Raw genomic sequence first — 20,113 nt, 5'->3', positions numbered from 1 at the left:
CAGTCACGGCCAGGATGTAGCTGGGTGGAGTTTGCTCCAAAATGTATGGAGATGAAAGGGGTGTCATTGTGGTGCCCAGGGTGATGTCTGGGAGAAGTTGATAAAACCTGGGAATGGGTTTAGTTTGGGAATTTCACAGGAGAGCTGAAGACTGCAGGTTTGAATTCTGATCCCCCATCCTTAATTGTGTTTTTTGCTTCCTGCTGGTTTTTGAAACTGAATTTACATATTTGTTTTCCACTGGCTTTAAACCAAAGATGACAAATAGTACATGTGCAGCTGGGTTCCCATCACACAAATCGGTACATATTGTTTAGGCATTTATGGGTGAAATCTCAAGATGTCCTCAGCAGGCTTAAGTCTGAAATTCATTGCTATTGTGAAGCTGATTTGGGCTCTGATCTGTGTTTTTATTATATCTGTAACTTAACTTGGTATTTCATTGTTCCGCTCCCTCCATTCCTGAATCCACAGAAAAAGGTATTTAAATCTTTTCAACTCTTTCTTCTTTTCAGCACTTCTCTACCTGTGTTTAATTGCAGGTGCACAAGCAGGAACATTCACAAAGAAGTTTTCTCTTTTTCCATAATCTAATTTGATTTCTTTAAACTTCTACCCCTTTTCCTCTCTTACTGGCCAATATCCTAAAACAAGTATGCTTTAATACCAAGGGACAATGTACATCCCTTTATAGTTTAGAGTATTCAAGGGACAATGTGCATCCCTTTTTTGTTTAGTGTATACTTTGGAGTATTCAAGGAAATTACTTCTCACCCTCTCCATAGTAAATGTCATCTCTGAGGAAAGAATTTTTTTTACATCTCTATTATTGATGCTTTCCCCAGCAAACTGATGTCCTGATTTGTAAAGGCAACACCATATGATACATCATATCTAACCCAAAGCAGTTTTTGACCTGAATGTTTATTTTCTCCAAAATATGGTCACTTTGTTTCAGTACTGGCAGTCATACAGCATTGCTACTGTGGTGCTGTTACAGTGTGAACATATAATTTCATCTGGTTAAGCTATTGATTTCTGCATTTAAAGATGAAAAGGAAAGGGTCTAAAACAAGAGTCAGTCTCCAGGCTTAAAAAAAAAAAAAAAAAAAAAAGAGGAAAAAAGTGCACTTTCCATCACCCTTCTCTTCTGAGCAAAGTTTTAAAACAGACTGGGAGAAGGAGATGGATAATCTGAATAGTCAGTCACAAAACTATCAAAGAGTTATGCCAATAGTCAGAGGGAGAGACAATTACCCACAGTGTGGGAGACTCAGGACAAATGTCCTGCTCTTTCTTCTGTGAGTGCTTCAGCTCACATATCATGTAAGAGAACTTTGACCACTCTGTCATGCAGGGAGCTGCTGTGCATTGTTCTCTCTCTTTTATTCATTCTGATCTTTTCTGGCAGCTCTGCTTCAGTGTGCACCAGAGTCTGGAAGGAACACCTTCTCCAGTATGAGATGGTGCCTCTCTCATGCTGGGTGTCAAGGAGTACAGAACAGATGTTTTGATGAGTGAGTGAGTCAGTTCTGAGGAGATCTAAAGGGAGCTCTTCTTCCAGTGCATCTGATAAGGAAGAGGTTAGGAATTGCTCTGAGGGCTGCAACAGTATTGATCAGCCTCCAGCCTTTCCAATTACTCTTCCTGTTAGATGAATCTTGACCTCCTGCTCCTAGATTTGTCAACTTAAAGAGCAACCAACAAAACCTTTGGGCAAATTTTACCCTGTCTAGCAATGACTTTATGTGGGTGTTGCAACAAAAGAAGTATTCAACAAACAGGAATATTTGCCCACTTATGTGCAAGCTGTAGGGGAATAAAATGTAGTTGAAGCAACAGAACTGTGTGTAGACTAAACCATTTACCAATTTAACTGTTTCAGTGACAAAAAATCCACCACTCACTAGGAAAGTTAAACAGCCTATCAAAAGAACAAGTATCCTTTTATAAAATGGATATTGATTTCACAGAATAATTGAGATTGAAAGGGATCTCTAGAGGTTGTTTAATCCAACCCTGCTTCTCAAAGGGAAGTTCCTTTCCCTTGCATACAAGGCAGAAGTATCACAAGATAAGAATTTGCAAATTCTATTCAGTTCTGCCCTGCACAGGTGTATAGCACAGTACAATCCAGGATGATCAGTATCCAAAAAATCTGTGCCACTCCATTTTTACTGAGGGGAAGAGATCAGGAAATTTAAAAAGGGCTGGATATGTCACCTTGACTATATTTTCCTGCAACAGCATGTGAAAAAAGTGTGTCCTATTCAACCCTTGCCCCCTGGAGTGGTGGGCAGTATTTTAGAGTGCAACACCCTGGTGAGGACTCCTCCTTTAGTGTGAGTGACAGCTGATATCTTTCAAGGTGTAAAAAAGCAATGGCCTTTCCTTTTGCATCTTAACATCTCCTGTATCCCTCTGAGACAGTTTGTTTGAAGCCTTCAAATCTGCAGAGCTGTTTCATACACTGCAGCCTCCTGGCTCTCTTTTTTCATGTCCATGTTCCACTTGATCTGCAGGAAAAGGGGAAAAAATAAAGAAAAGAGAAGCTGGTGAGCCAAGGTACAAGAGTCTGTTTGAGATTTGTACTCTTGTTATCTTTCTAGGGCTTTCTGCTCCATCTAGGAATCCACATGGGTTTCAAAAGAGACAAACTACAGAAGCAGGTTCACTGGAGGCCCTGAAAATTCACTGTGTCTCTGTAGTGGAGCAGATTGCTAAGAGGGCAGGGAGAGACAAATGGCAGCAGTAAAAAGCTGATGTTTTCACTCAGGTGTGGGATTCAGGGGCAGGAACCACAGCACAGTGGTTCCTTGTAGAGCCTGGTTGTGCTTGTGGTGATGCTGAGAGCCACGACTGTGGCTTTGCATTCTGACAAAAGCACAGTGTGAGTAAAAGATGCCTCAAGAGAAGCAAGGACAAGGCGTTCAGAAGTGTTCTGCTATTGAAGAAGACAAAAAATCATCACTGAAGTCTGTGCAAGTGGAGGGAGGGCAGGAACCAAACCCAGGAGCACACTGAACATTGCTGATTTCTGAGAGCTGGGATTCTGGCCCATTTTCTCTAACCCTGACTCACATGACATTTTCCTGTGAAGCATTTATATCTGGCAGCATATAAATAACATTAAAAGCAAACCCAACCAACAGGTCATATTTAAATCATCTGAAGATGATTTAAAGAATTCTTTCAAAAGTGATCTAAGTCACCTGTCACCTTTTAGAATTACTAAATTGCTTGCAAGGTCACCTTGCACTTAATATTTATGGTCCCATTATTGGAAAGGTTTGGCCAAGTTATTTGTCCAGTTAATCTGGGTATAATCATCATGGTATTTTTAGTGGGTGACAATAGCCAGGAATCATCAATATTGCCTTTACTAACTATCATGTATTGCATTTTATGAAGTATTTTGGAAGTGTTTAATAAGCAAGGCATCATACTTAAGCTGGGAATTTTGTTCTTAAATTTCCATGAGATAAGCAGAATACCAACAGCATTTTTGTCATTGTGTGACAGCACATGAGATAATTAGCTATGCTTAAAAGCAAATTTTTCATTGCCTAAACATGCTGCCAGTTTAAAGGTAAATCCTTTTCCCTGGCCTGGGCTACATGCAGAGGCTCAGGGCTGGTACCTCTCACACTGCAGCATTCAACAAGAGTTGTTTATCTGCCTAAAAGCCTGAATCCTTGCTTTGTTTTTGGACAGCAACCAAAGAAATCCAAACTGCGAAGTTACGAAGGCACTTTTCCTACTTAAGTTGTTCAACCCAATATCCTTGACATGTTTTGCTTCTCTGTTGTAGAAAACAGAGGGATTTTATTAAGTGTGTGTTGTTTCTGTGTGCCTTCCTGATCACATGGTGATGTAGGTCTCTTGCCTGTCACAACCACAATTATTTGTGTGCTGGAGTTATGTGTGTGAACATCAGACACTTGTGCAGCTGTGCTGCTTCAGCAGAGACCCTGAAAGCTGCAGCCTCAGAGCAATGCTGCTCAGCACAATGCCTTTCAAACTTGTTTCATCCCATTGCTCACACATCTTTGCTGAGGAAATGGATGGTAAAGACATTCAGGACAGGAAGGTTCAGGGCTTTGACTGTTTCATTACAGATAATTCACAGAGAAACTGCCTCCTCTAATTTATTTTTTATCTTGATAAAATGACAGCAAAAAATCTTTGACATTCCAGTCTGCCTCAGTTCTCACTTGGCAAAGTCACTCCACTGGGAGTAGATTTTGGCTTGCTTTTAACTGCTTGCTGCTGCTGTGTGATGTTTGGATTAGACTAATGTGTGGGGAAAGCTAATTTGTTCCTACACTTGAGGCCACAGGCTACAATTCAGGCAATCTGAACTCATTCCTGAACCGCACTCTGAGCTCCTTCTGCATGACCTTGAGCAAGAAACTTAAACTTTCTGATGTTTTATTCCCTTCTGCCTCATACCCCCCATGCCTTGCATTTGTGTAGTGATTGCTCATGAATCCAGAGGACTCTCTCCTACCACGTGAACATACAAATGAAGCCCTGAATTTCCTAAAGAGTGCTGTGGCTCTCTGTAATGACAATGTTGATACATGGCTGTACAAGGTACACTGTGCCTTGGGTACATTTAATGAGCTTGGGGATCCTGCTGGGGGCACAGTGCCATTAACATTTCCCACCTCAGCACTATTGTTTGGTGCAATTCAGTATTCAACTCAGCTGAAGTTTCTGGAGATGAGCTTAGCATTAGGATTGTTTCGATTGTTGATGTACTCAAATTAAAGATGCAAAACTTGTAGTAATTAAAAGCATAGTCTGTATTTTTTTTTGATGGTATCTCACTGTGTTCCCTCTTTTGATATCACAAGTTTGTTAGCAATGATTACAGAAATATGAAACCTTCATCCTAACTTTCAATGCACATGCTGAGTCACGGCTGTTTATCGTAAGATAACAATACGTTTATTGTATCGTTATTACTCCTGTAATAACACACAAATAATACAGAATGTACCCTCCCCTGTAGCACTGTCATCTGAATTATAATTGCATTTTCTGATGAGGACAAGCTGGTTGGGAGAAATCAGAGCCTTTCATGCATTTTTAAATTCATTGTTGAAATTCCATGAAAATGTATGAAAGTGGACCTTGCCTTCCTAATGACACACAGCACTACAGTCTTGTAATGCCCTTCCAGTCCCACAAGTTGAATTATTCTGCATAATCCTGAGAAGCTGTTATTGATTCCTGTGGGGCACAGAAGATCTAGTACTGTAAAAAGAGCTCATAGCTGAGTTGAGCTGCCACAACTGGCAGTCAGGATGAATTATGTGATCAGTACAATTCACTATTTGGTATTGAAAAAGAAGTACATGTGAAAAGTATCAAGCTATTTGGCCTACTAAAAGGCACCTTTCTGTTCTGTTTCTGATTTGAAAAATTAAAGCCATCTCTCTGAAAGCAGAGATTTGCACAGGAAAGCATGTTTTTAAGTTCTTGATCAAATTGGATCTGAGTATCTGGTAAAAATTAAGAATATACTTTAAACAGATCTAGATTAAATGTATGCCATGTGTAGATATTCAGTTCCAGTAAAAATATCCTTGATAAATGATTTCTTTTGGTAACAGGAAAATGCCAAAGAGGGAAAGGGGTTAATCTAAAGAAAGCACAATGAATTAATCCATGAAAACCTCCAACAGCAGCCGTATCTGTTTCTTGCAAAGGATAATTAAATCTATTGTCAACATCTCTAAGGAAGACACAGAAGTCGGTGCATAATTAAAGACTTAAAAATGAAATCTGAAACATGGAACCAAAATTATACATCTTGAGCTTTGTTCAATTTTTTAATATTTAGATACAAATACTCAAAGTCAATAAGGAAAATGCATTATTACAACTTTCAGGGCAAGATTACAGTGTTGTGTTTGAGAGAATCCTGCTAGGTGGGTCTCACATTTCACATCCACCAAAATATTGAGAGATGCATAAAAGTAATCAAAATATAAAAATATTATTGTAAACTGTATGGGATGTTTCTTGATATACCCTGAGGCAGGAAGCTTCCCAGAGTTTTTTGGTAATGTCCAGGTCTTGTGTACACTCAAAATGCAGGAAAAAGGTGCACTTGGCTTAGTAGGCAGGACCAGGAAGGAGGGAGAGAGGAATATTTTGTATATGCTTGAAAAAAAACCCTGGACATTTAATGAGAAAATACCTTAGAAAATAGTCAATTTCTGATTTACATTTTAGTAACTAATGTTGTCTAGGTAGGTAAAGGGTTTAATATGGGGCTTTGGCAAACTTGTTTTTAGTTATGAAGGCTTCTTTTCAGGCTAAAATTTCTTAAAGCTCAGCATATGTTTAAACCTTTAGCTGCACAAAAGCCTTTATCAAGATTGCAGAGAAAGGGGTTAATCTAAAGAAGACACAATTAATTAATCCATGAAAACACTCCAGCAGCAGCAGTGTCTGTCTCCTGCAAGTAATGCAGGGAGTTTTGCATCTGCCTAATTTGGGCTAAAAGCTTCAGAAAAATCCTATTGTGGAGTACTGAGCTTGACAAAATAAAAAGGAGAAGCTGAAAAAAGCAACAGGAGGAGTTTTTGCAAGATGTATGGATAGGCATCAAATTGTTGCAGAACAAAACTTCTCTTGTTAAAGCAAGCTCTTGCCAGTGGCTCTGGAGAGATGCTGGAGACAAGAGACAGTGACAGTTGAGTTGGTTTAAATCAGGTGTGGGCTATGTGGGAAATGTTTGGATTTTGGCTCATCTGCTTTCTCTTCCTGTCTTACTCTGCCTGTGCTCTTACCTGGCACAGATAAAATATTAGAACAAGTCAAAACACAGTCTCTTTGTTTTCCTGACTTTTCTCTCCCATTTCCTAAGCTAGAATTTTTAATGTCAGGTTTCCAAAATGTGGCATTTTCAGAGGAGTGTTGCAGCCTGGATCTTACTGAGTGGAAAATGTGTTTCCAGTTCAAAGGGTTTTAAAACAGGAAAGGCCAAAACAAATAAAAAAGACTGGGGGAACAGCAGCTGAAGTTTTTCTCCAATTAGATTTTCAGTTGTTTCTGTCAGCATCTTCTCTACCTAGGAATTGAAGTCTAAATCTTGCACACCTTAGAAATGGCTCCTTTCCTGGATACACCTGTAGGCAGCATGAGTTTCATGGCTATGGACAAAATGAAGACAAGAGGAGAAAAAGGTTCATTAGAACACAGATTTTGACAGTTGCAGATATGAGGCTATTCTGTCACCCTTTTCATCTTCTGCTGCTACCTCAGATATGTGGAGGAATATTCCACAACCTGAAACAACATTCAACTGCATGGCCTTGAATATCTCAGAGCTGGTAAATCCAGCAGGGTCACTATGGTGGCACAGTTTTAACCATGTGAAAAGCTTTTCAAAGACATATTCATAGACATCATCTCCTTTTGAGTAAGAAAAGACAACTAAAACCCTAATAATGATGGACCTGGAGGCATTGGAGAGCATTGAAGGGTACTTCAGAGATCTCTGTATTTGGTCTGAGTCCTGCACTGGACTTGAGATAATAGTCCTCCTCTGAAAGATGTTCAGAGGTCATGTGTGTTCACTTCTGGCTGTGGAAGCAAATCCCATTTGGTAGCTTCTGTTGGCTCAGTCAAACAGACACGAGTGCCCAGAGCACTGCATCATGTTTGAATCTGCACACCTTTCTAATAGCTCAGCTCAACAAAGGACAGAACTCTGTTCTTCACACCATTTCCCCTGCCACAACTTCAGTTTGGGATTCTCCACAACAGAGCAACAGAGTTATTTTTGTCTCATCTATTTGGAAGCAACAGAGCTTCCAGCAGGGTGCCAGGGCAGTGTAAAAACAACTTTAGTCTATTAAAAGAAAGCATCTGGGAAAATTTGTTGCTCTTGCCACCATCAGGTATAGCTCTGCTCTTTTTGCTTTCCATTCAGGCAAGCCTCCACTATTTCTGCCTTCACAACAAGTTATAAAAAGACTGAGGGAACATGAGGAATAGAAAAGTTCTGTTACAATTTCCTCTTATAGTCACATACATTCACTTCTCTTTCTGGTGTGGATACCTGCCTGATGCCATCCATTCACACAGGTACCTTTCATTCCAGAAGGGAAATTGGGCATCCAGAGGACTGTCTCTCTGTCAAAAGAAAAAAGGGAGAAAAAGGAAGAAAGAAAAGGAAGAGGAAACAAACCCAAAGTAAATGAAACATCCTTTCAGCCAATTTTTTGAAAGGTTATTAATGATCAGCTATTAATTTTCCATCATTCCAGGTAGTGCCCATTGCTTCAGTGCACCCGGCTGGAGAGGTGCTCCACAGCAGTAGCCAGCAAGGGTGAGCACAGGCAGCATGAGCACCATGCAGAGCCAGAGGGGGATTTCCTGGGGGGTGAGGATGTTCAAAGGTAAGGCAAGATGCTGCATCTCACATGAAAGGGAGGGATCTTTAGCAGCCATGGCTGTTTGACAGGTCAGTGCAGGCTGTTCCTCTGGTGCATCAGACCTCGTTACTGTTTTCTGGTTGCTCTCACTCACCCCACTGATCCCGTCTCTCAAAAGCAACACAGAGTCTGTTTTGATCCTTTCTCTTCCACCACAGGGAGACCTCCAGAGATCCCTCATCCAGGTGGATTTTGGAGATGGAATCGCTGTGTCATATGCCAACCTCAGCTCTACAGAGGATGGGATCAAGCACATCTACCAGAACGTGGGCATATTCCGGGTGACCGTGCTGGTGGAAAACAGCCTGGGCTCTGACAGCGCTGTTCTCTACCTGCATGTAACATGTATGTATCTTCATACCCCTTGTTAGCTGCTGGTTTTCTTTTAGAATTATTTTTTGGAGCTAGAGGTGACGTTTGGAATTTGGCAGCTGGGTCCAGAGTGGTGGGAAATGATGAGCGTTCACGTGTCCTCCAGACAGACTGTTGATTCCAGACTGAGAGGAAACATTGATTCATTAAGGTTGGAAAAGACCGCTAAGATTATTGAATCTAATCAATAACTTTTGCTTTTTTAATCATGTTTTACCTCTAGTTTTGGATAGTCTAATTTGGGACACCTCAAAGGACTGTCCAGCCCTTTCTGAAATGCACTTTCATTATCAAGCTTACACTTCCAGAACAACAAAGACACCCAGGGATCTTTAATGACTTTTAAAAGCTTTGAATTTTACTTTGAGCATGTTTTGCTCTCTAATGAAACACACCCACCTCTGGGATGGAAACCAGTGCTTTTCAGTGTTTCTGTTGTCATAGGAACCAAAACCTTTGTATTAAATAGTACTGCCAAAAAAAAAAAAAATATCCTCACGTTGCTTTTCTGCTATCCTTTTTAACCTTTTCATACTTCATATGTGTCTGATTTACAACTGAAATGTATCCCAAGTTCTTGGATAAAAGGAACATTGTATCCTTTCATATTTATTCTAGCACATGGTTATGAACCTATGAACCCAAAGAGTCAATCTATTTATCAAAATTTTGTAACATTCTTAACGGATTTTGTTTGGGGCCATAATTTTCTTTATACAGTGGGGTTTTTTGTTTGTTATTTATGTTTTCACTGTGTGCCTCTATGCCAGATTTACTAAGAAAAAAAGAAATTCCAAAACCTGAAGTTACATTTACAGAAATATTATTTACCAACTACCAAACTTACTCCAAATATTGTGTAGATGATTTGGCACATTCCCTACACTTACCTCTAGTTTTGGGGTTCACACAGCATGAAAGCAGCTACCTTTTCAGGGTAGGAGAGCATCTCTTTAATGGAGAACCATTGTGTCTACAGATGGGAACAGTGGGAGGCAGGAGTGTAGGAGATGGGATTTTTATGAAGGAAGACTAGAGCAGGAACAAATATCCCCCTGAATGTCCCCCTTCAAAAACACCTTTGGTTGGCAGGTGTCCAGCCTTCACTCACTCATAGTGTCCTTCTGGTCTACAGCTGCTCTAAATCATTCTCTTGAGACACTGAAGGCATATGAGCCATTTTGATTGTTAAAGCTGTACAAGAAATAAACAATATTTAGATTTGTTTGTGTGACTTAGCAGCTGATAGTGTACATTTCTGTATTTTACATAGATAATGCCAGCACAGGATTTAAACACTGAGTGATCATTGCAGCCAGACCCAGATTATGTGTGTCAGAGTCCCTGGAGAAGTGACAGCTTTAAGGGATATGTCTCACCTTTCTCTACATGACAAGAATTTGAGGCTGCAAAACAGGTTAAAAATGAGCATGCTGCCATTCAGGCTAGCAAGAGACTTGCTGAGGACAGGGATGTACAGTTGATCCAGCCCCCTCCAGAGTCTAACAGCCTGATCCACAAAAGCTTCTAAATCCTATTCGAAAGCTTGCATTGTCACTCAGCCCTCTGCTGAATATTCTCCTTGGGGTGTTTGAACTTGGCCTTTGGGGAGTTTTGCAAAAATACCTGTCCTTAAAATAGACATACATGCTGTATTGTAAGATCCACAGATAAGCAATGTGCAGCCTGAACATCCGGAGTTTTAGGAACAGCTACAAACTGGGTGACCCCTGGGTACAGGGTTAATACATGAGTGTCTGCAGCTAGGGCTGGGCCTTCCAGCACCTTCCTTATCTGTGGGCAGCACTCCTCCTGCTGGAAAAAACTGCAGGCACTGAACCTTGGTGCTTGTGGTGTCAAAGATAAAAGTAAAGCCTTCATCCCATGCTCTCCTCATCCTCCTGCAGTGCCTTTCCTGCAGTTGCTCCAGGGATCCAGAAATGCAGGTTACTGTGAGGCAGGAGCATTTTGAGTTGGATGGACAATAGAAACTGTTGTATGTAAACTGCTCAAGCCAACAGCCTGTCTCTTAGCTGTCATGTCAAAATTTTCTCTTGGAAAGTTAGTTGTGGATTTGCCTGGATGCTTCAGAATAACATCACCTGTGCAAGTGAGCCTTTTGAGAAGTTTCTCCCTTACAGTTTTCTGGAGCTTGTACAGTACTTTTTCCTGGGACAGATGAAGGCCATAGCCTCCATAGCCCTGCATGAAGCTCAGAAATTAATGTTCTTGAATCCTCTTCAAGCTTACCTGGGAGAAACAGTCTCCTACCAGGAGGGCCTATCCAGAGTGAGCTATCCCCATCTGCTGGCCAGATACTAGCTCAGCTTTTCAGCCTCCTTGACCCAGCTGTGCTGGAAAATGCTCAGGCAGAATTGGGTTGCTTGAGCCATTCTTTCATATCCCTTCCTAGCCACTCTGTGGGGAAGGTCCAAGGAGGTGCTGGGCACTCTCTGCCATGCAGGATCATCTGACATCTGTTCAGAGCAGAGATGCAGTAATGTTGGAGAGTATCAGACTTTTCACGGGCTCCATCATTCCAGTTGTCACTGCATTTAGCTGGGGAAATTGCCGTTTTTCAGGCCTTAGGGTCTTGCTGAAAACAGGAACAGTGTGGTGATGGAAATGGATCTGAGAAGGAGGATGCCATTAAAATCACAAGAGTGAAATTGTGGCATCTCGTGAATTTCCAAAAGTGTTGACTGCTGCTTATAAAAGGCAAAACAAGCCAGTGTCTCATGCATAGCAGGCTTTGGTTAATATGATAATGGAAAACTCTTAATTGGGCTGCTTCAGCTTAAGCAGTAGCTGTGTCTACAATCCAGGGAACGATGCATTTCGGTAATAAATCAGGAACACTGGTCCTTATTCTGGCATTTTTTATACAGTCTGATTTGGGAGAGGTTTTTTCCTCACTCTGCCTATTGTGTTGTACAGGATGCTTTCTTCTGTATGATGTTCATTTAGGCTGAAAAGCAAGGTCTAAGTGGTGATTCATGCATGGGGTGTATCCTGAAAGAGCCTCCCTGGAAATACATCTAGCAGTGCATCTCCACTCCATATGAACAATGCAAGGCTGTGGTTCTCATCACTGGGAGCTCACTGATAGAGGATGTGGAGATGTGGCCTTATTTGTTTAAGGAACCCATGTCCTCGTGTGACCTGAGGTTTCTTTATTTTTCTTTCCCTGTCACTCAGGACAGTGGCTTTGTTCTCTTAGTGAACAGTCAGAACACATTTTAAAAATAATCTATAGAACAAGATTTAACAACAAAGGCCCATCTGTTTCCAGAAGATGGGAAATGTGTAACCCTGGGCATAATGTCACTTGTCGTATGAATTATGTTCTGTTTATACTGAAGAAATAAAAGAGTTTATTGATGAAAAGGAGGGAGTATAAGGTAACAATAAAATGCAGGCACTCAGTGAATAGCTGCCTTCAGAAAGAGTTTCTGCTGAAGTTCACCAAATCATAGCAGTTTTCCAGCAAAGATGCTTCACATCTGCTGAAGCCCTTTGTCCTGCACATTCTTATGTCTTCCCAGTGAAGGCCGCACTCACACAACAGGGCTCTGTCCCTATTGTAAAAGTCATATAAGCTCCTGATTTTATGACATTCATGCAGTAGAGAGTCCAAGTTTTTCAGCTCCAGGTACAGGGGTGGCTCCTGATCTCTGAGGAGCAGATTTAAGCCTTCCTCTCTAGAGGAAAACAAAGCCCAAACATTCTGCCATGTCCCGTAGTGATTTAGGGAAGACTTTTCTTCCCTAAACCAATGGATATCCCACCCAGGTTGACTTTTCAGATGGAGAGAGGGCTCACTTGCTGCTTCTGTTTCTGCAGGCCCCTTGGAACACGTTCACTTATCTCTGCCCTTTGTCACCACGAAGAACAAGGAGATCAACGCCACAGCAGTGCTGTGGCCAAGCCAAGTGGGAACACTCACTTATGTCTGGTGGTTTGGGAACAACACAGAGGTTTGTATTCCTGATGGACTGAGGTCAAAATAACCCTGGAGGAACGCTCTGGCAGAAGAGGGAGGGAGAGAGGGATCTGGAATGCTTCTATGTAGTCACATATGCAAGAAAATTATAAACCAAGTACTGAGATACTAATGGGCCTTGGAGGTAATGACATGGAAATGTGAGTAGGGCTTTGTGTTTGTGGCTGTGACTTAGCTGCAGGGTTTATGTCTATTTCATGCAAGGTGCCAATAGCTTTCTTCCTTAATTCCATCCAAGGTGAACAAGTTAACCAAAATCTGGAAGACTTTCTATTGTTTCTCTTCACCCTCCTTTCTTCAGTAACAAGAAGAAAAAAAGTAGGGGCTTTTGGAAGTCTTTTTTAGGAAAACAACCATTCAAGCTGAAGCTGTTTTTATATCTGGACTGACCTATGCTGAGCCCAAGCACCCTATGCTAAACCACATGTGCAAAAGGACCTTATTATCATGTGCTACGGGTATGAAATGGTTCCCAACACACCTCCCTGCCCCAGGGCTCTGCTCAGATATGAGAGTATCATCCATCACATTCTGCTGCCTCTGTGCTTGCAGTCCTGGTAAATCTGCATAGACATTAGAACTGTTACTTCACATATAATTGTGGCTAAAGTACCCAGAAACCCTAATTAGTTTCTGAGGGGAGAGGTTGTCATGGATTTTGTAGAGCCAAGAGGGACCTTCATAATCACACATTGTTCTCTTCTGTATAATTCAGATTGGAAAGTTTGATCAGTACCTTCTCCATTATTTAACTTTTTGTGACCGGGGCAGGACCTGACTTTTTGTTGTTGTTGTTGTTGTTGTTTTGCATTAATAATTTTCCTCAGATGATAGAAAATGCACTGCTTGTCCTTCTGACCATCTCCTTCAACTATTTCCCCACAGCTAATTATTCTGAGCTTTGAACTCATGCACCGTGTTTGTAGTCTGAATTTATCTAGTCTGGGATTCAAGCGGTTGGATCTTGTTATGCCTTTTTGTGTAGATTAAAGAACTCTCTGTTCTATCAGGAATCATCTCCCCCTAGAGGTACTTAGAGGCTGTGATTGTCATCTTTTAACCTTCCCTCTGATCTCCTAAGCTCCTAAGTGATCAGGGTTGGTCTAATTCTGTTCTCATTGAAGCGTGAGTTTCACTATAGACTACAATGGCAACAGTTTGACTTAATACTGGGTGCTTTGAAGATCTCATCCAGAAGTCATTAACAAGTGAAAAGAGAAGTTAAGGCAGAGTCTGCTGGAGGACACAACTCATTGGTGAACTTGTTCACAGCTGAAGGGATCTCTGTCCTCTCAAGCATTAGCAATTAACAAAAACGATGTGTCTCTATCTAAGGATAACATGGGACAGGAAATGTGAAATCTTAATTTGGCTGGTTTTGTGACAACCCCCTTGAGTCACCTTAAATAAAGCACTTACAGTAGATTTAGGAAAGGAGGCTGCTACCTGAGCAGTGAGTGTTGCAGGACTTTATATCAGGATCTGGGCCCCTCTGGGGAGTGAGAAAAGGTGGGCATTTTAACACGGGATCCAGAGCAACCAACATGCCAAGTGGAAAGGAAGCACTGGAATCTTACATAGCTCCTATGGAAATTATAGGTACCTTACTCTGAGCTTCAGGAGAACATCCCTGTCTGGGATTTGTGTGCCCTCCCTAGGAAATTAGCTGCCATGTCACAGGGCCCCTCCTGAGTCTGAAATTTCCAATCTGGAACTAACTCCTCAAACCATCCCAATAGGTTAGAGAGCCAAACTCATTTTTGCTTTTCCTTTCCAGCCAAATTAACTGAATTTTTCCTTTTATGATGTATTTGCAGCCACTGATCACATTGGAAGGCAGCATCACATTCACATTTTCTGTGGAAGGGATGAACACCATCACTGTTCAGGTCTCAGCAGGAAACACCATTCTTCAGGACACAAAGACTATTGCAGTGTATGGTGAGTTCTTCCGCTTTTATTTCACACAGGATTCTCCATAGTCAAAATTTAGAGAGCCAGGATAGTTGGCAGCAACAAGAGGTCTTTATTCCAGAATGCTTTGAGTGAGATTATAAATTGAATTCCAGTGTTACCAGTCCAGTGTAGTATCTCTGAAGGCCACTGATTGACATTAGTGCAGACTGACATGATTGCAGAACATTGATCTCCTTCCCAGAGCCCTCTGCATGTGCTCCATCACTCTTTGATCATCCTACATGATTGTCAAAATGTTAGTTTATTTTGTAAGCTGGTTTTCCCCCTTCTTGGCCAGCAGAGGCCTCTTAACTCATACAAAAGCTGCTCAGCTTGAAAGATAAATCAATGCTGTGTGCTGCAGTTCTGCACAGAAATCTGCACTAATTTGACATTGTTCTCATGTGTCAGAAGCAGTTAGGGCACACAAATACCATAGAGTGTAGATGGAGCCTAAAACCCACTGGGAATCCCAGTTTTAGCTGATAGTGATCAACGTGGGCAGCTTTGTTAACAGCAACAGAGATTAGGTACATTTTCCAAGGCTAGTCCTCTCCCCATATTTATCCCTGTTCCCTTCCAATTAAGATCTCTAAGGTTTGGGGCACATCTGTGAGAGCCCAATCACAGCTTCCTACACAGGGTGTGCCTGCTCCAGAAGTCAAATTGAAGGTAACAATTTACATTCCCAACACAGCTCCCTTTGCAGTGCTATTCATCCCCTCAAGTAAGGACTGATCACTTTTTCCCTTCCAAGGCACTCAAGTGACGAATCTCTGAGATTCTCCACATCTCTCACTGAGTCTCTCAGGTGCACTGCTGGATTTCCTCACAGTCTGTGCACCATCTGCAAATTGATTAAGCAAAACATGAGCTGCACCAGGTTTCACAAGGTTCTGCCCTCTCATTTGGCATTAAGGCATTTCAGTCTGTACTCACCACACTGCCATTGTATCTGCAGAGAAATTTCAGTCCCTGAGGTTATCGTTCTCTCCAAACCTGGATGACTACAACCCAGATATCCCAGAGTGGAGAAGGGACATCAGCAGAGTAGTCAAGAGAGCTCTAGTGGAGGTAAGCTCTGTGCATAGCCTGTTTTACAAGGTTCTGGCTCCTGATTTGTCCCTTCATTAGGTCTGGATCAGCTGTTATCTCAAGATGTCTCTTTGTTTCCATCACCCAGAAATGGAGAATTGACAGTGTTTGAGGCCAGCATCCTAAATTCTAGACAGGTGAAATGATCTCATCCTAAGACAATCTGGTGCCCAGAGTCAGCCTTCAGTGTAAAGCAGCACTCTTCTAATGGAATTGCAAATATGCTGTAGAAAACTTGTGAAACTAAAAATTAAACAATTATTGCTACACAGAAGAACACCACAGCAAGTACTTTAAGTCCTTCATATAGCATGAATCTCACAGGGCAGGATTGGATGCTGGTTTTCTCTGAAGTTCCTTCTTTATCCATGGAACACAATGTCACAAAAATATTCCAGTGTAGCTGAAGATTTGCATTTGAAATTGAGGATGTAATAAGAGTTAGAAGAGATAGCTGGGGTTTCTCAGCTCAGTAGAAAAATAGTGCGAGGAATTGTTTGAAATAGTATTTCTGGTTTTTTTTTTAAATAAAGATTCTCAGATTTTGAAAGGACAAAAGTCTTGTTGATGTTATTAGCCAGCTTAAGTGTTATTTGTGGCATCATCTGTGCAAAAACTCTACAAAAACTGTACTAATCAGGTGCACAAAACTGTCTGGATTGTTTCTGAGATTTTTTTTCTGAAATTTTGTTAAAAGACATGAGGAAAGGGAAAAAAAGAGCATTTTTCTGGAGCTTTATCTTCTGACGTATTTATGTCTGTATCAAGTATTCAAGGATCAATTTATCTTCAGGATGAATTTTCAGAATATAAACATCTCAATAAAGCAAAACCAAACCATAAAAAAAGAAGAATTGTAAAACCACAGTACCAAGGCTACATTCCAAAAGCAGAGCAGTGAAAACACAGAGTCTTTTTGTTATTTGATTGAAAAAATAAAAATTGATAGCTAATTATCCATCTTTATATAGCTAAATGATTCACCTTAAACAAGCCTTTGTGAGAAGTTCCTGTAAAAATTAAAGATAAACCCAGCAGATTTCTACAGCAATTAAGTAAAAGGTATAAAAATGAGTCAAATAACGAAATAATTCAATAGGAAATTATAGCTGTGCTATAGAATTTTTATGAACTTTTATTAAAGTATTGTATTCTTATTACAGAATATCATCAGACCAGGATGAAATTCTGCCTACAAAATTATAGTTCTGTACTAAAATCTGATCTTCACTCTGAGTAGGGATAATTTCACATTATCATGAAATATCCTATTTCTTGTTTTGATCATAATTATTTGCTTGCATCATTGATTTTCTGATTACTGTCTCCCACTTCTGAAAAAAAAAATATTGTTCCCAGCCTCTGAAAATGAAGGCAATACTGTGTCTTTCTTGACACCTTAAAGCAACATGATAGGCAAGCACAAATAATGTAAGCCCTGGCTTCACCGAATACTTGTAAAGAATGTAAGAAACCTTTCTATATTTATAAGGGTTTTTCCTAAATCCACTTTACAAAACAAAGCAAAATAAAAAAAGGGAACAAAGCCAGATGCTTTTCCTTGGTGTATGGTGGAGGGGACTCCACAGGGTTTTCCCCAGACTGTCAGCAGTCACACTCGGGTTATCCATAGGACAGGATCAGAAAATGGTGATTTATGATCAGTTTTGCTGACCCTTTGTCCTGCATCCACCATTTCCTCCAATGAGCTACTCCTCCATGTCTTTGCTCCTGGAGTACCATGGAGAAGAATTCCTGAGATTTAGGTCCAGTTAATGTCTGAGAGGCTTCCAAGTCCTTACTGCAAGGGAATCTCTGTGGTGCATCTGTGATCTGTCCTTGTACCTGAAGGCAATTTTTTCCCACCTCTTTAAAAGTGACCAACTAATTTCAGCACTTGAAAACTTCAGGTTAAATCAAAACTTTGAGATTTAAGTGCCTTTGGTGGATAACTCACAACAGAAAGGCAATGGAGGAAGATTCATCAAATTATGTTTCTCCTTCCTTTGGCTAACAAAACTTCCCTGAGGGCCAAAGTAGGTCCTTTTCTGGATAATAACTCAGCAATCTGATTGTGTAGCATCAGCTGAAACATGAGATTGGAGATGACCCTAGTATTAATGCCTTTAGGGTACTTTTTTTCTGAATTTTGTCTAATGTGTCAAAATCAGGGATAATAAAGTCCTAACTTAAACATTTCAGCCAACAAGATGTACGAGATACACCCTACATAGTAAAAGTACTGTGATGCCTTAATGAAGAGGTTCTCAGCATTCAGTGCCATCCACACTGTTTCTGTCTCCATTATTTCTCTGTATCAGGCTACAGGTATTTCCAGCAAGCACGTTCTGGTTGCAGTGCTCCCTGGCCTGCCCACGTCTGCTGAACTCTTCATTTTACCATATCAAGATGCCACAGGAGAAAAAAAAAGAACAGCAGCAAGCCTAGAGCAGGTATCGTGTCCATTACTTGGAGAACTGTATGTGCATGCATTTCTGTGTCTGTGTATGTATATGAGATATATATATCTGTATCTATATGGGATTTGTGTATGGTTAAAACTGACAATTATGGTAGGAATGCATCTGATTCACTGGGGTACATGTTACCTGTTACATCCTCTTTGGGTTTTTTTTTTTTTTATGTTTCTATTTTTGGGGGGGGGGGGGTTGGTTGGTTGGTTTTGGGCAGGTTTTTTTGGTTTTCTTTCCCCAGCATTGGAAACAGTCTTTGGAGCTGTCTTTAGGAGTTTAGATGCCCATTTGTGTTCCCTTAGAAGTCTTGTTTACTACATGGAAGCAGGAAGAAAGAAGTAAGGATTTAGGGGATGACTCCTGCCAACAGGAACTGTGGAGCAAAGTTTCTGACACTGTCAAGAGTCTAGAAAGCACTGGAGGACAGAGCTGCCTGGTGAACCAGGGGCAGTTCATTGGTTTAAGGCACGGGCGTGGGATTGGACAATCTGCCTGCCTTCTTCACGGTGCTGGCAGTGGGGCTGAGCCACTGTGCATTGTTTTCTCTGTGAACAGCTGAAATAGGTTATGATGACCGAAGGATTCTGTCTCTCTGCAGACTCAAAAGGTCCTGCCAACTAGATGGGCCTAGCAGGATTGTAATTAAAAGATAAAACATTATGCTGGGCAAAAATCCTGAAATGACATAGAGTTATAGAGTTGTTAAGGTTGGAAAACACCTCTAATGCCATCGAGTTCAATTGATAACCTAACACTCCCATGTGCATCCTCTTGTCCCATAGCTCCTTTGCTGCCTCTCAGCTTATTAGCTCAGATTCCAGGGACAAAGATAACTTTGGCCCTGAGGGAAGCACCACTGTAGCTCTGCCTTGCACATTCCATGTCCATGGCTCAAGCCATGTTAACTTAGCCTCACACCTCCAGGTCACCCATATTCTGAAGCTTTCCCTTGCTCAGCATTTCTAGCTGTCATCTTTTCTTTTGACAAATGACCTTCTTAAATTTTCACCTCCCAAGTAATAAACAAAAAATATGGAGATTTACTGCTCTGAAAAATCTTTCCTTCCTTTTCTCCTTCATTTCCCCTTCTCCTAACTTCCTTCATAAATTGGCAAGGAAGCCAGTCCATAAACTTTCAAATTTACATCTGACCCAGCTCCCTTTGGGCACTCAGCAGCTTCTTTTTCTCCCTCTTTTTATGCCTCTCTTCCTCTCTCCTGGAAAAACAGAGTCTTTGTGACTGTGGGGAAAGGAAGCCCTGGCAGTGCTCTCATGGCCCTTTTTATGGACAAGAAGAAATGTCATTTTCAGTGTAACTCCATCAGCATCTCTGGCATCCTGCGGGGTCCAAATGGTAACCTTTGGAGGAGAGATAAACTGTTTGCCATTTGCAGCCAGCTCTCTTCTTTGAAAAAACCCAGGATGGTCAGAATGTTTTTCTTTCTGGTCTGTGGGTGCTGCATTCCTCTTCCTAGTAACTCTAGTAGAAAATGGTGGGGTTTTCTGTGAGAACTGCCCAAGGGCCACAAAGGGAGTCTCTGCCCTCTGCTCTGAAGCATATTCTGATACTTCTCCTGTTTTGTCATCTGTTTTGCCTGTGATCCTTCACTATGCCTTGCCCAAAGTGTCTCAGAGCTCATTCCACAGCCTCTCCCCGTGCTTGAGGTTGCTGGGATGAGTATTGGGAGCAGATGTTTTTGATGGCTACAGCTTAAGAAGCTTAAGTTGCTTCTGAGGTACTTCTAATGCATTTGCTC

General features: G+C 41.2%; 1 protein-coding gene across 3 annotated transcripts in view; it reads left to right on the top strand.

The window, feature by feature from the left end:
* SORCS1 (sortilin related VPS10 domain containing receptor 1) overlaps positions 1-20,113 on the top strand; it is a 257,487-nt gene that overhangs the window by 222,780 nt on the left and 14,594 nt on the right. For all 3 annotated transcript variants that reach the window (XM_054515529.1, XM_036385254.2, XM_036385255.2), the window contains exons 19-23: positions 8,615-8,801; positions 12,672-12,805; positions 14,649-14,772; positions 15,749-15,861; positions 18,204-18,335. In XM_054515529.1, coding sequence (XP_054371504.1) covers positions 8,615-8,801; positions 12,672-12,805; positions 14,649-14,772; positions 15,749-15,861; positions 18,204-18,335 — 690 coding nt within the window. The remainder of the gene's footprint in view (positions 1-8,614; positions 8,802-12,671; positions 12,806-14,648; positions 14,773-15,748; positions 15,862-18,203; positions 18,336-20,113) is intronic.

This window comes from Molothrus ater, chromosome 8 (assembly GCF_012460135.2).
Source record: "Molothrus ater isolate BHLD 08-10-18 breed brown headed cowbird chromosome 8, BPBGC_Mater_1.1, whole genome shotgun sequence".
Lineage (NCBI taxonomy): Eukaryota > Metazoa > Chordata > Aves > Passeriformes > Icteridae > Molothrus > Molothrus ater.
The sequence above is the reverse complement of the archived record's forward strand: the minus strand, read 5'-3'. Positions and strand labels throughout refer to the sequence as shown.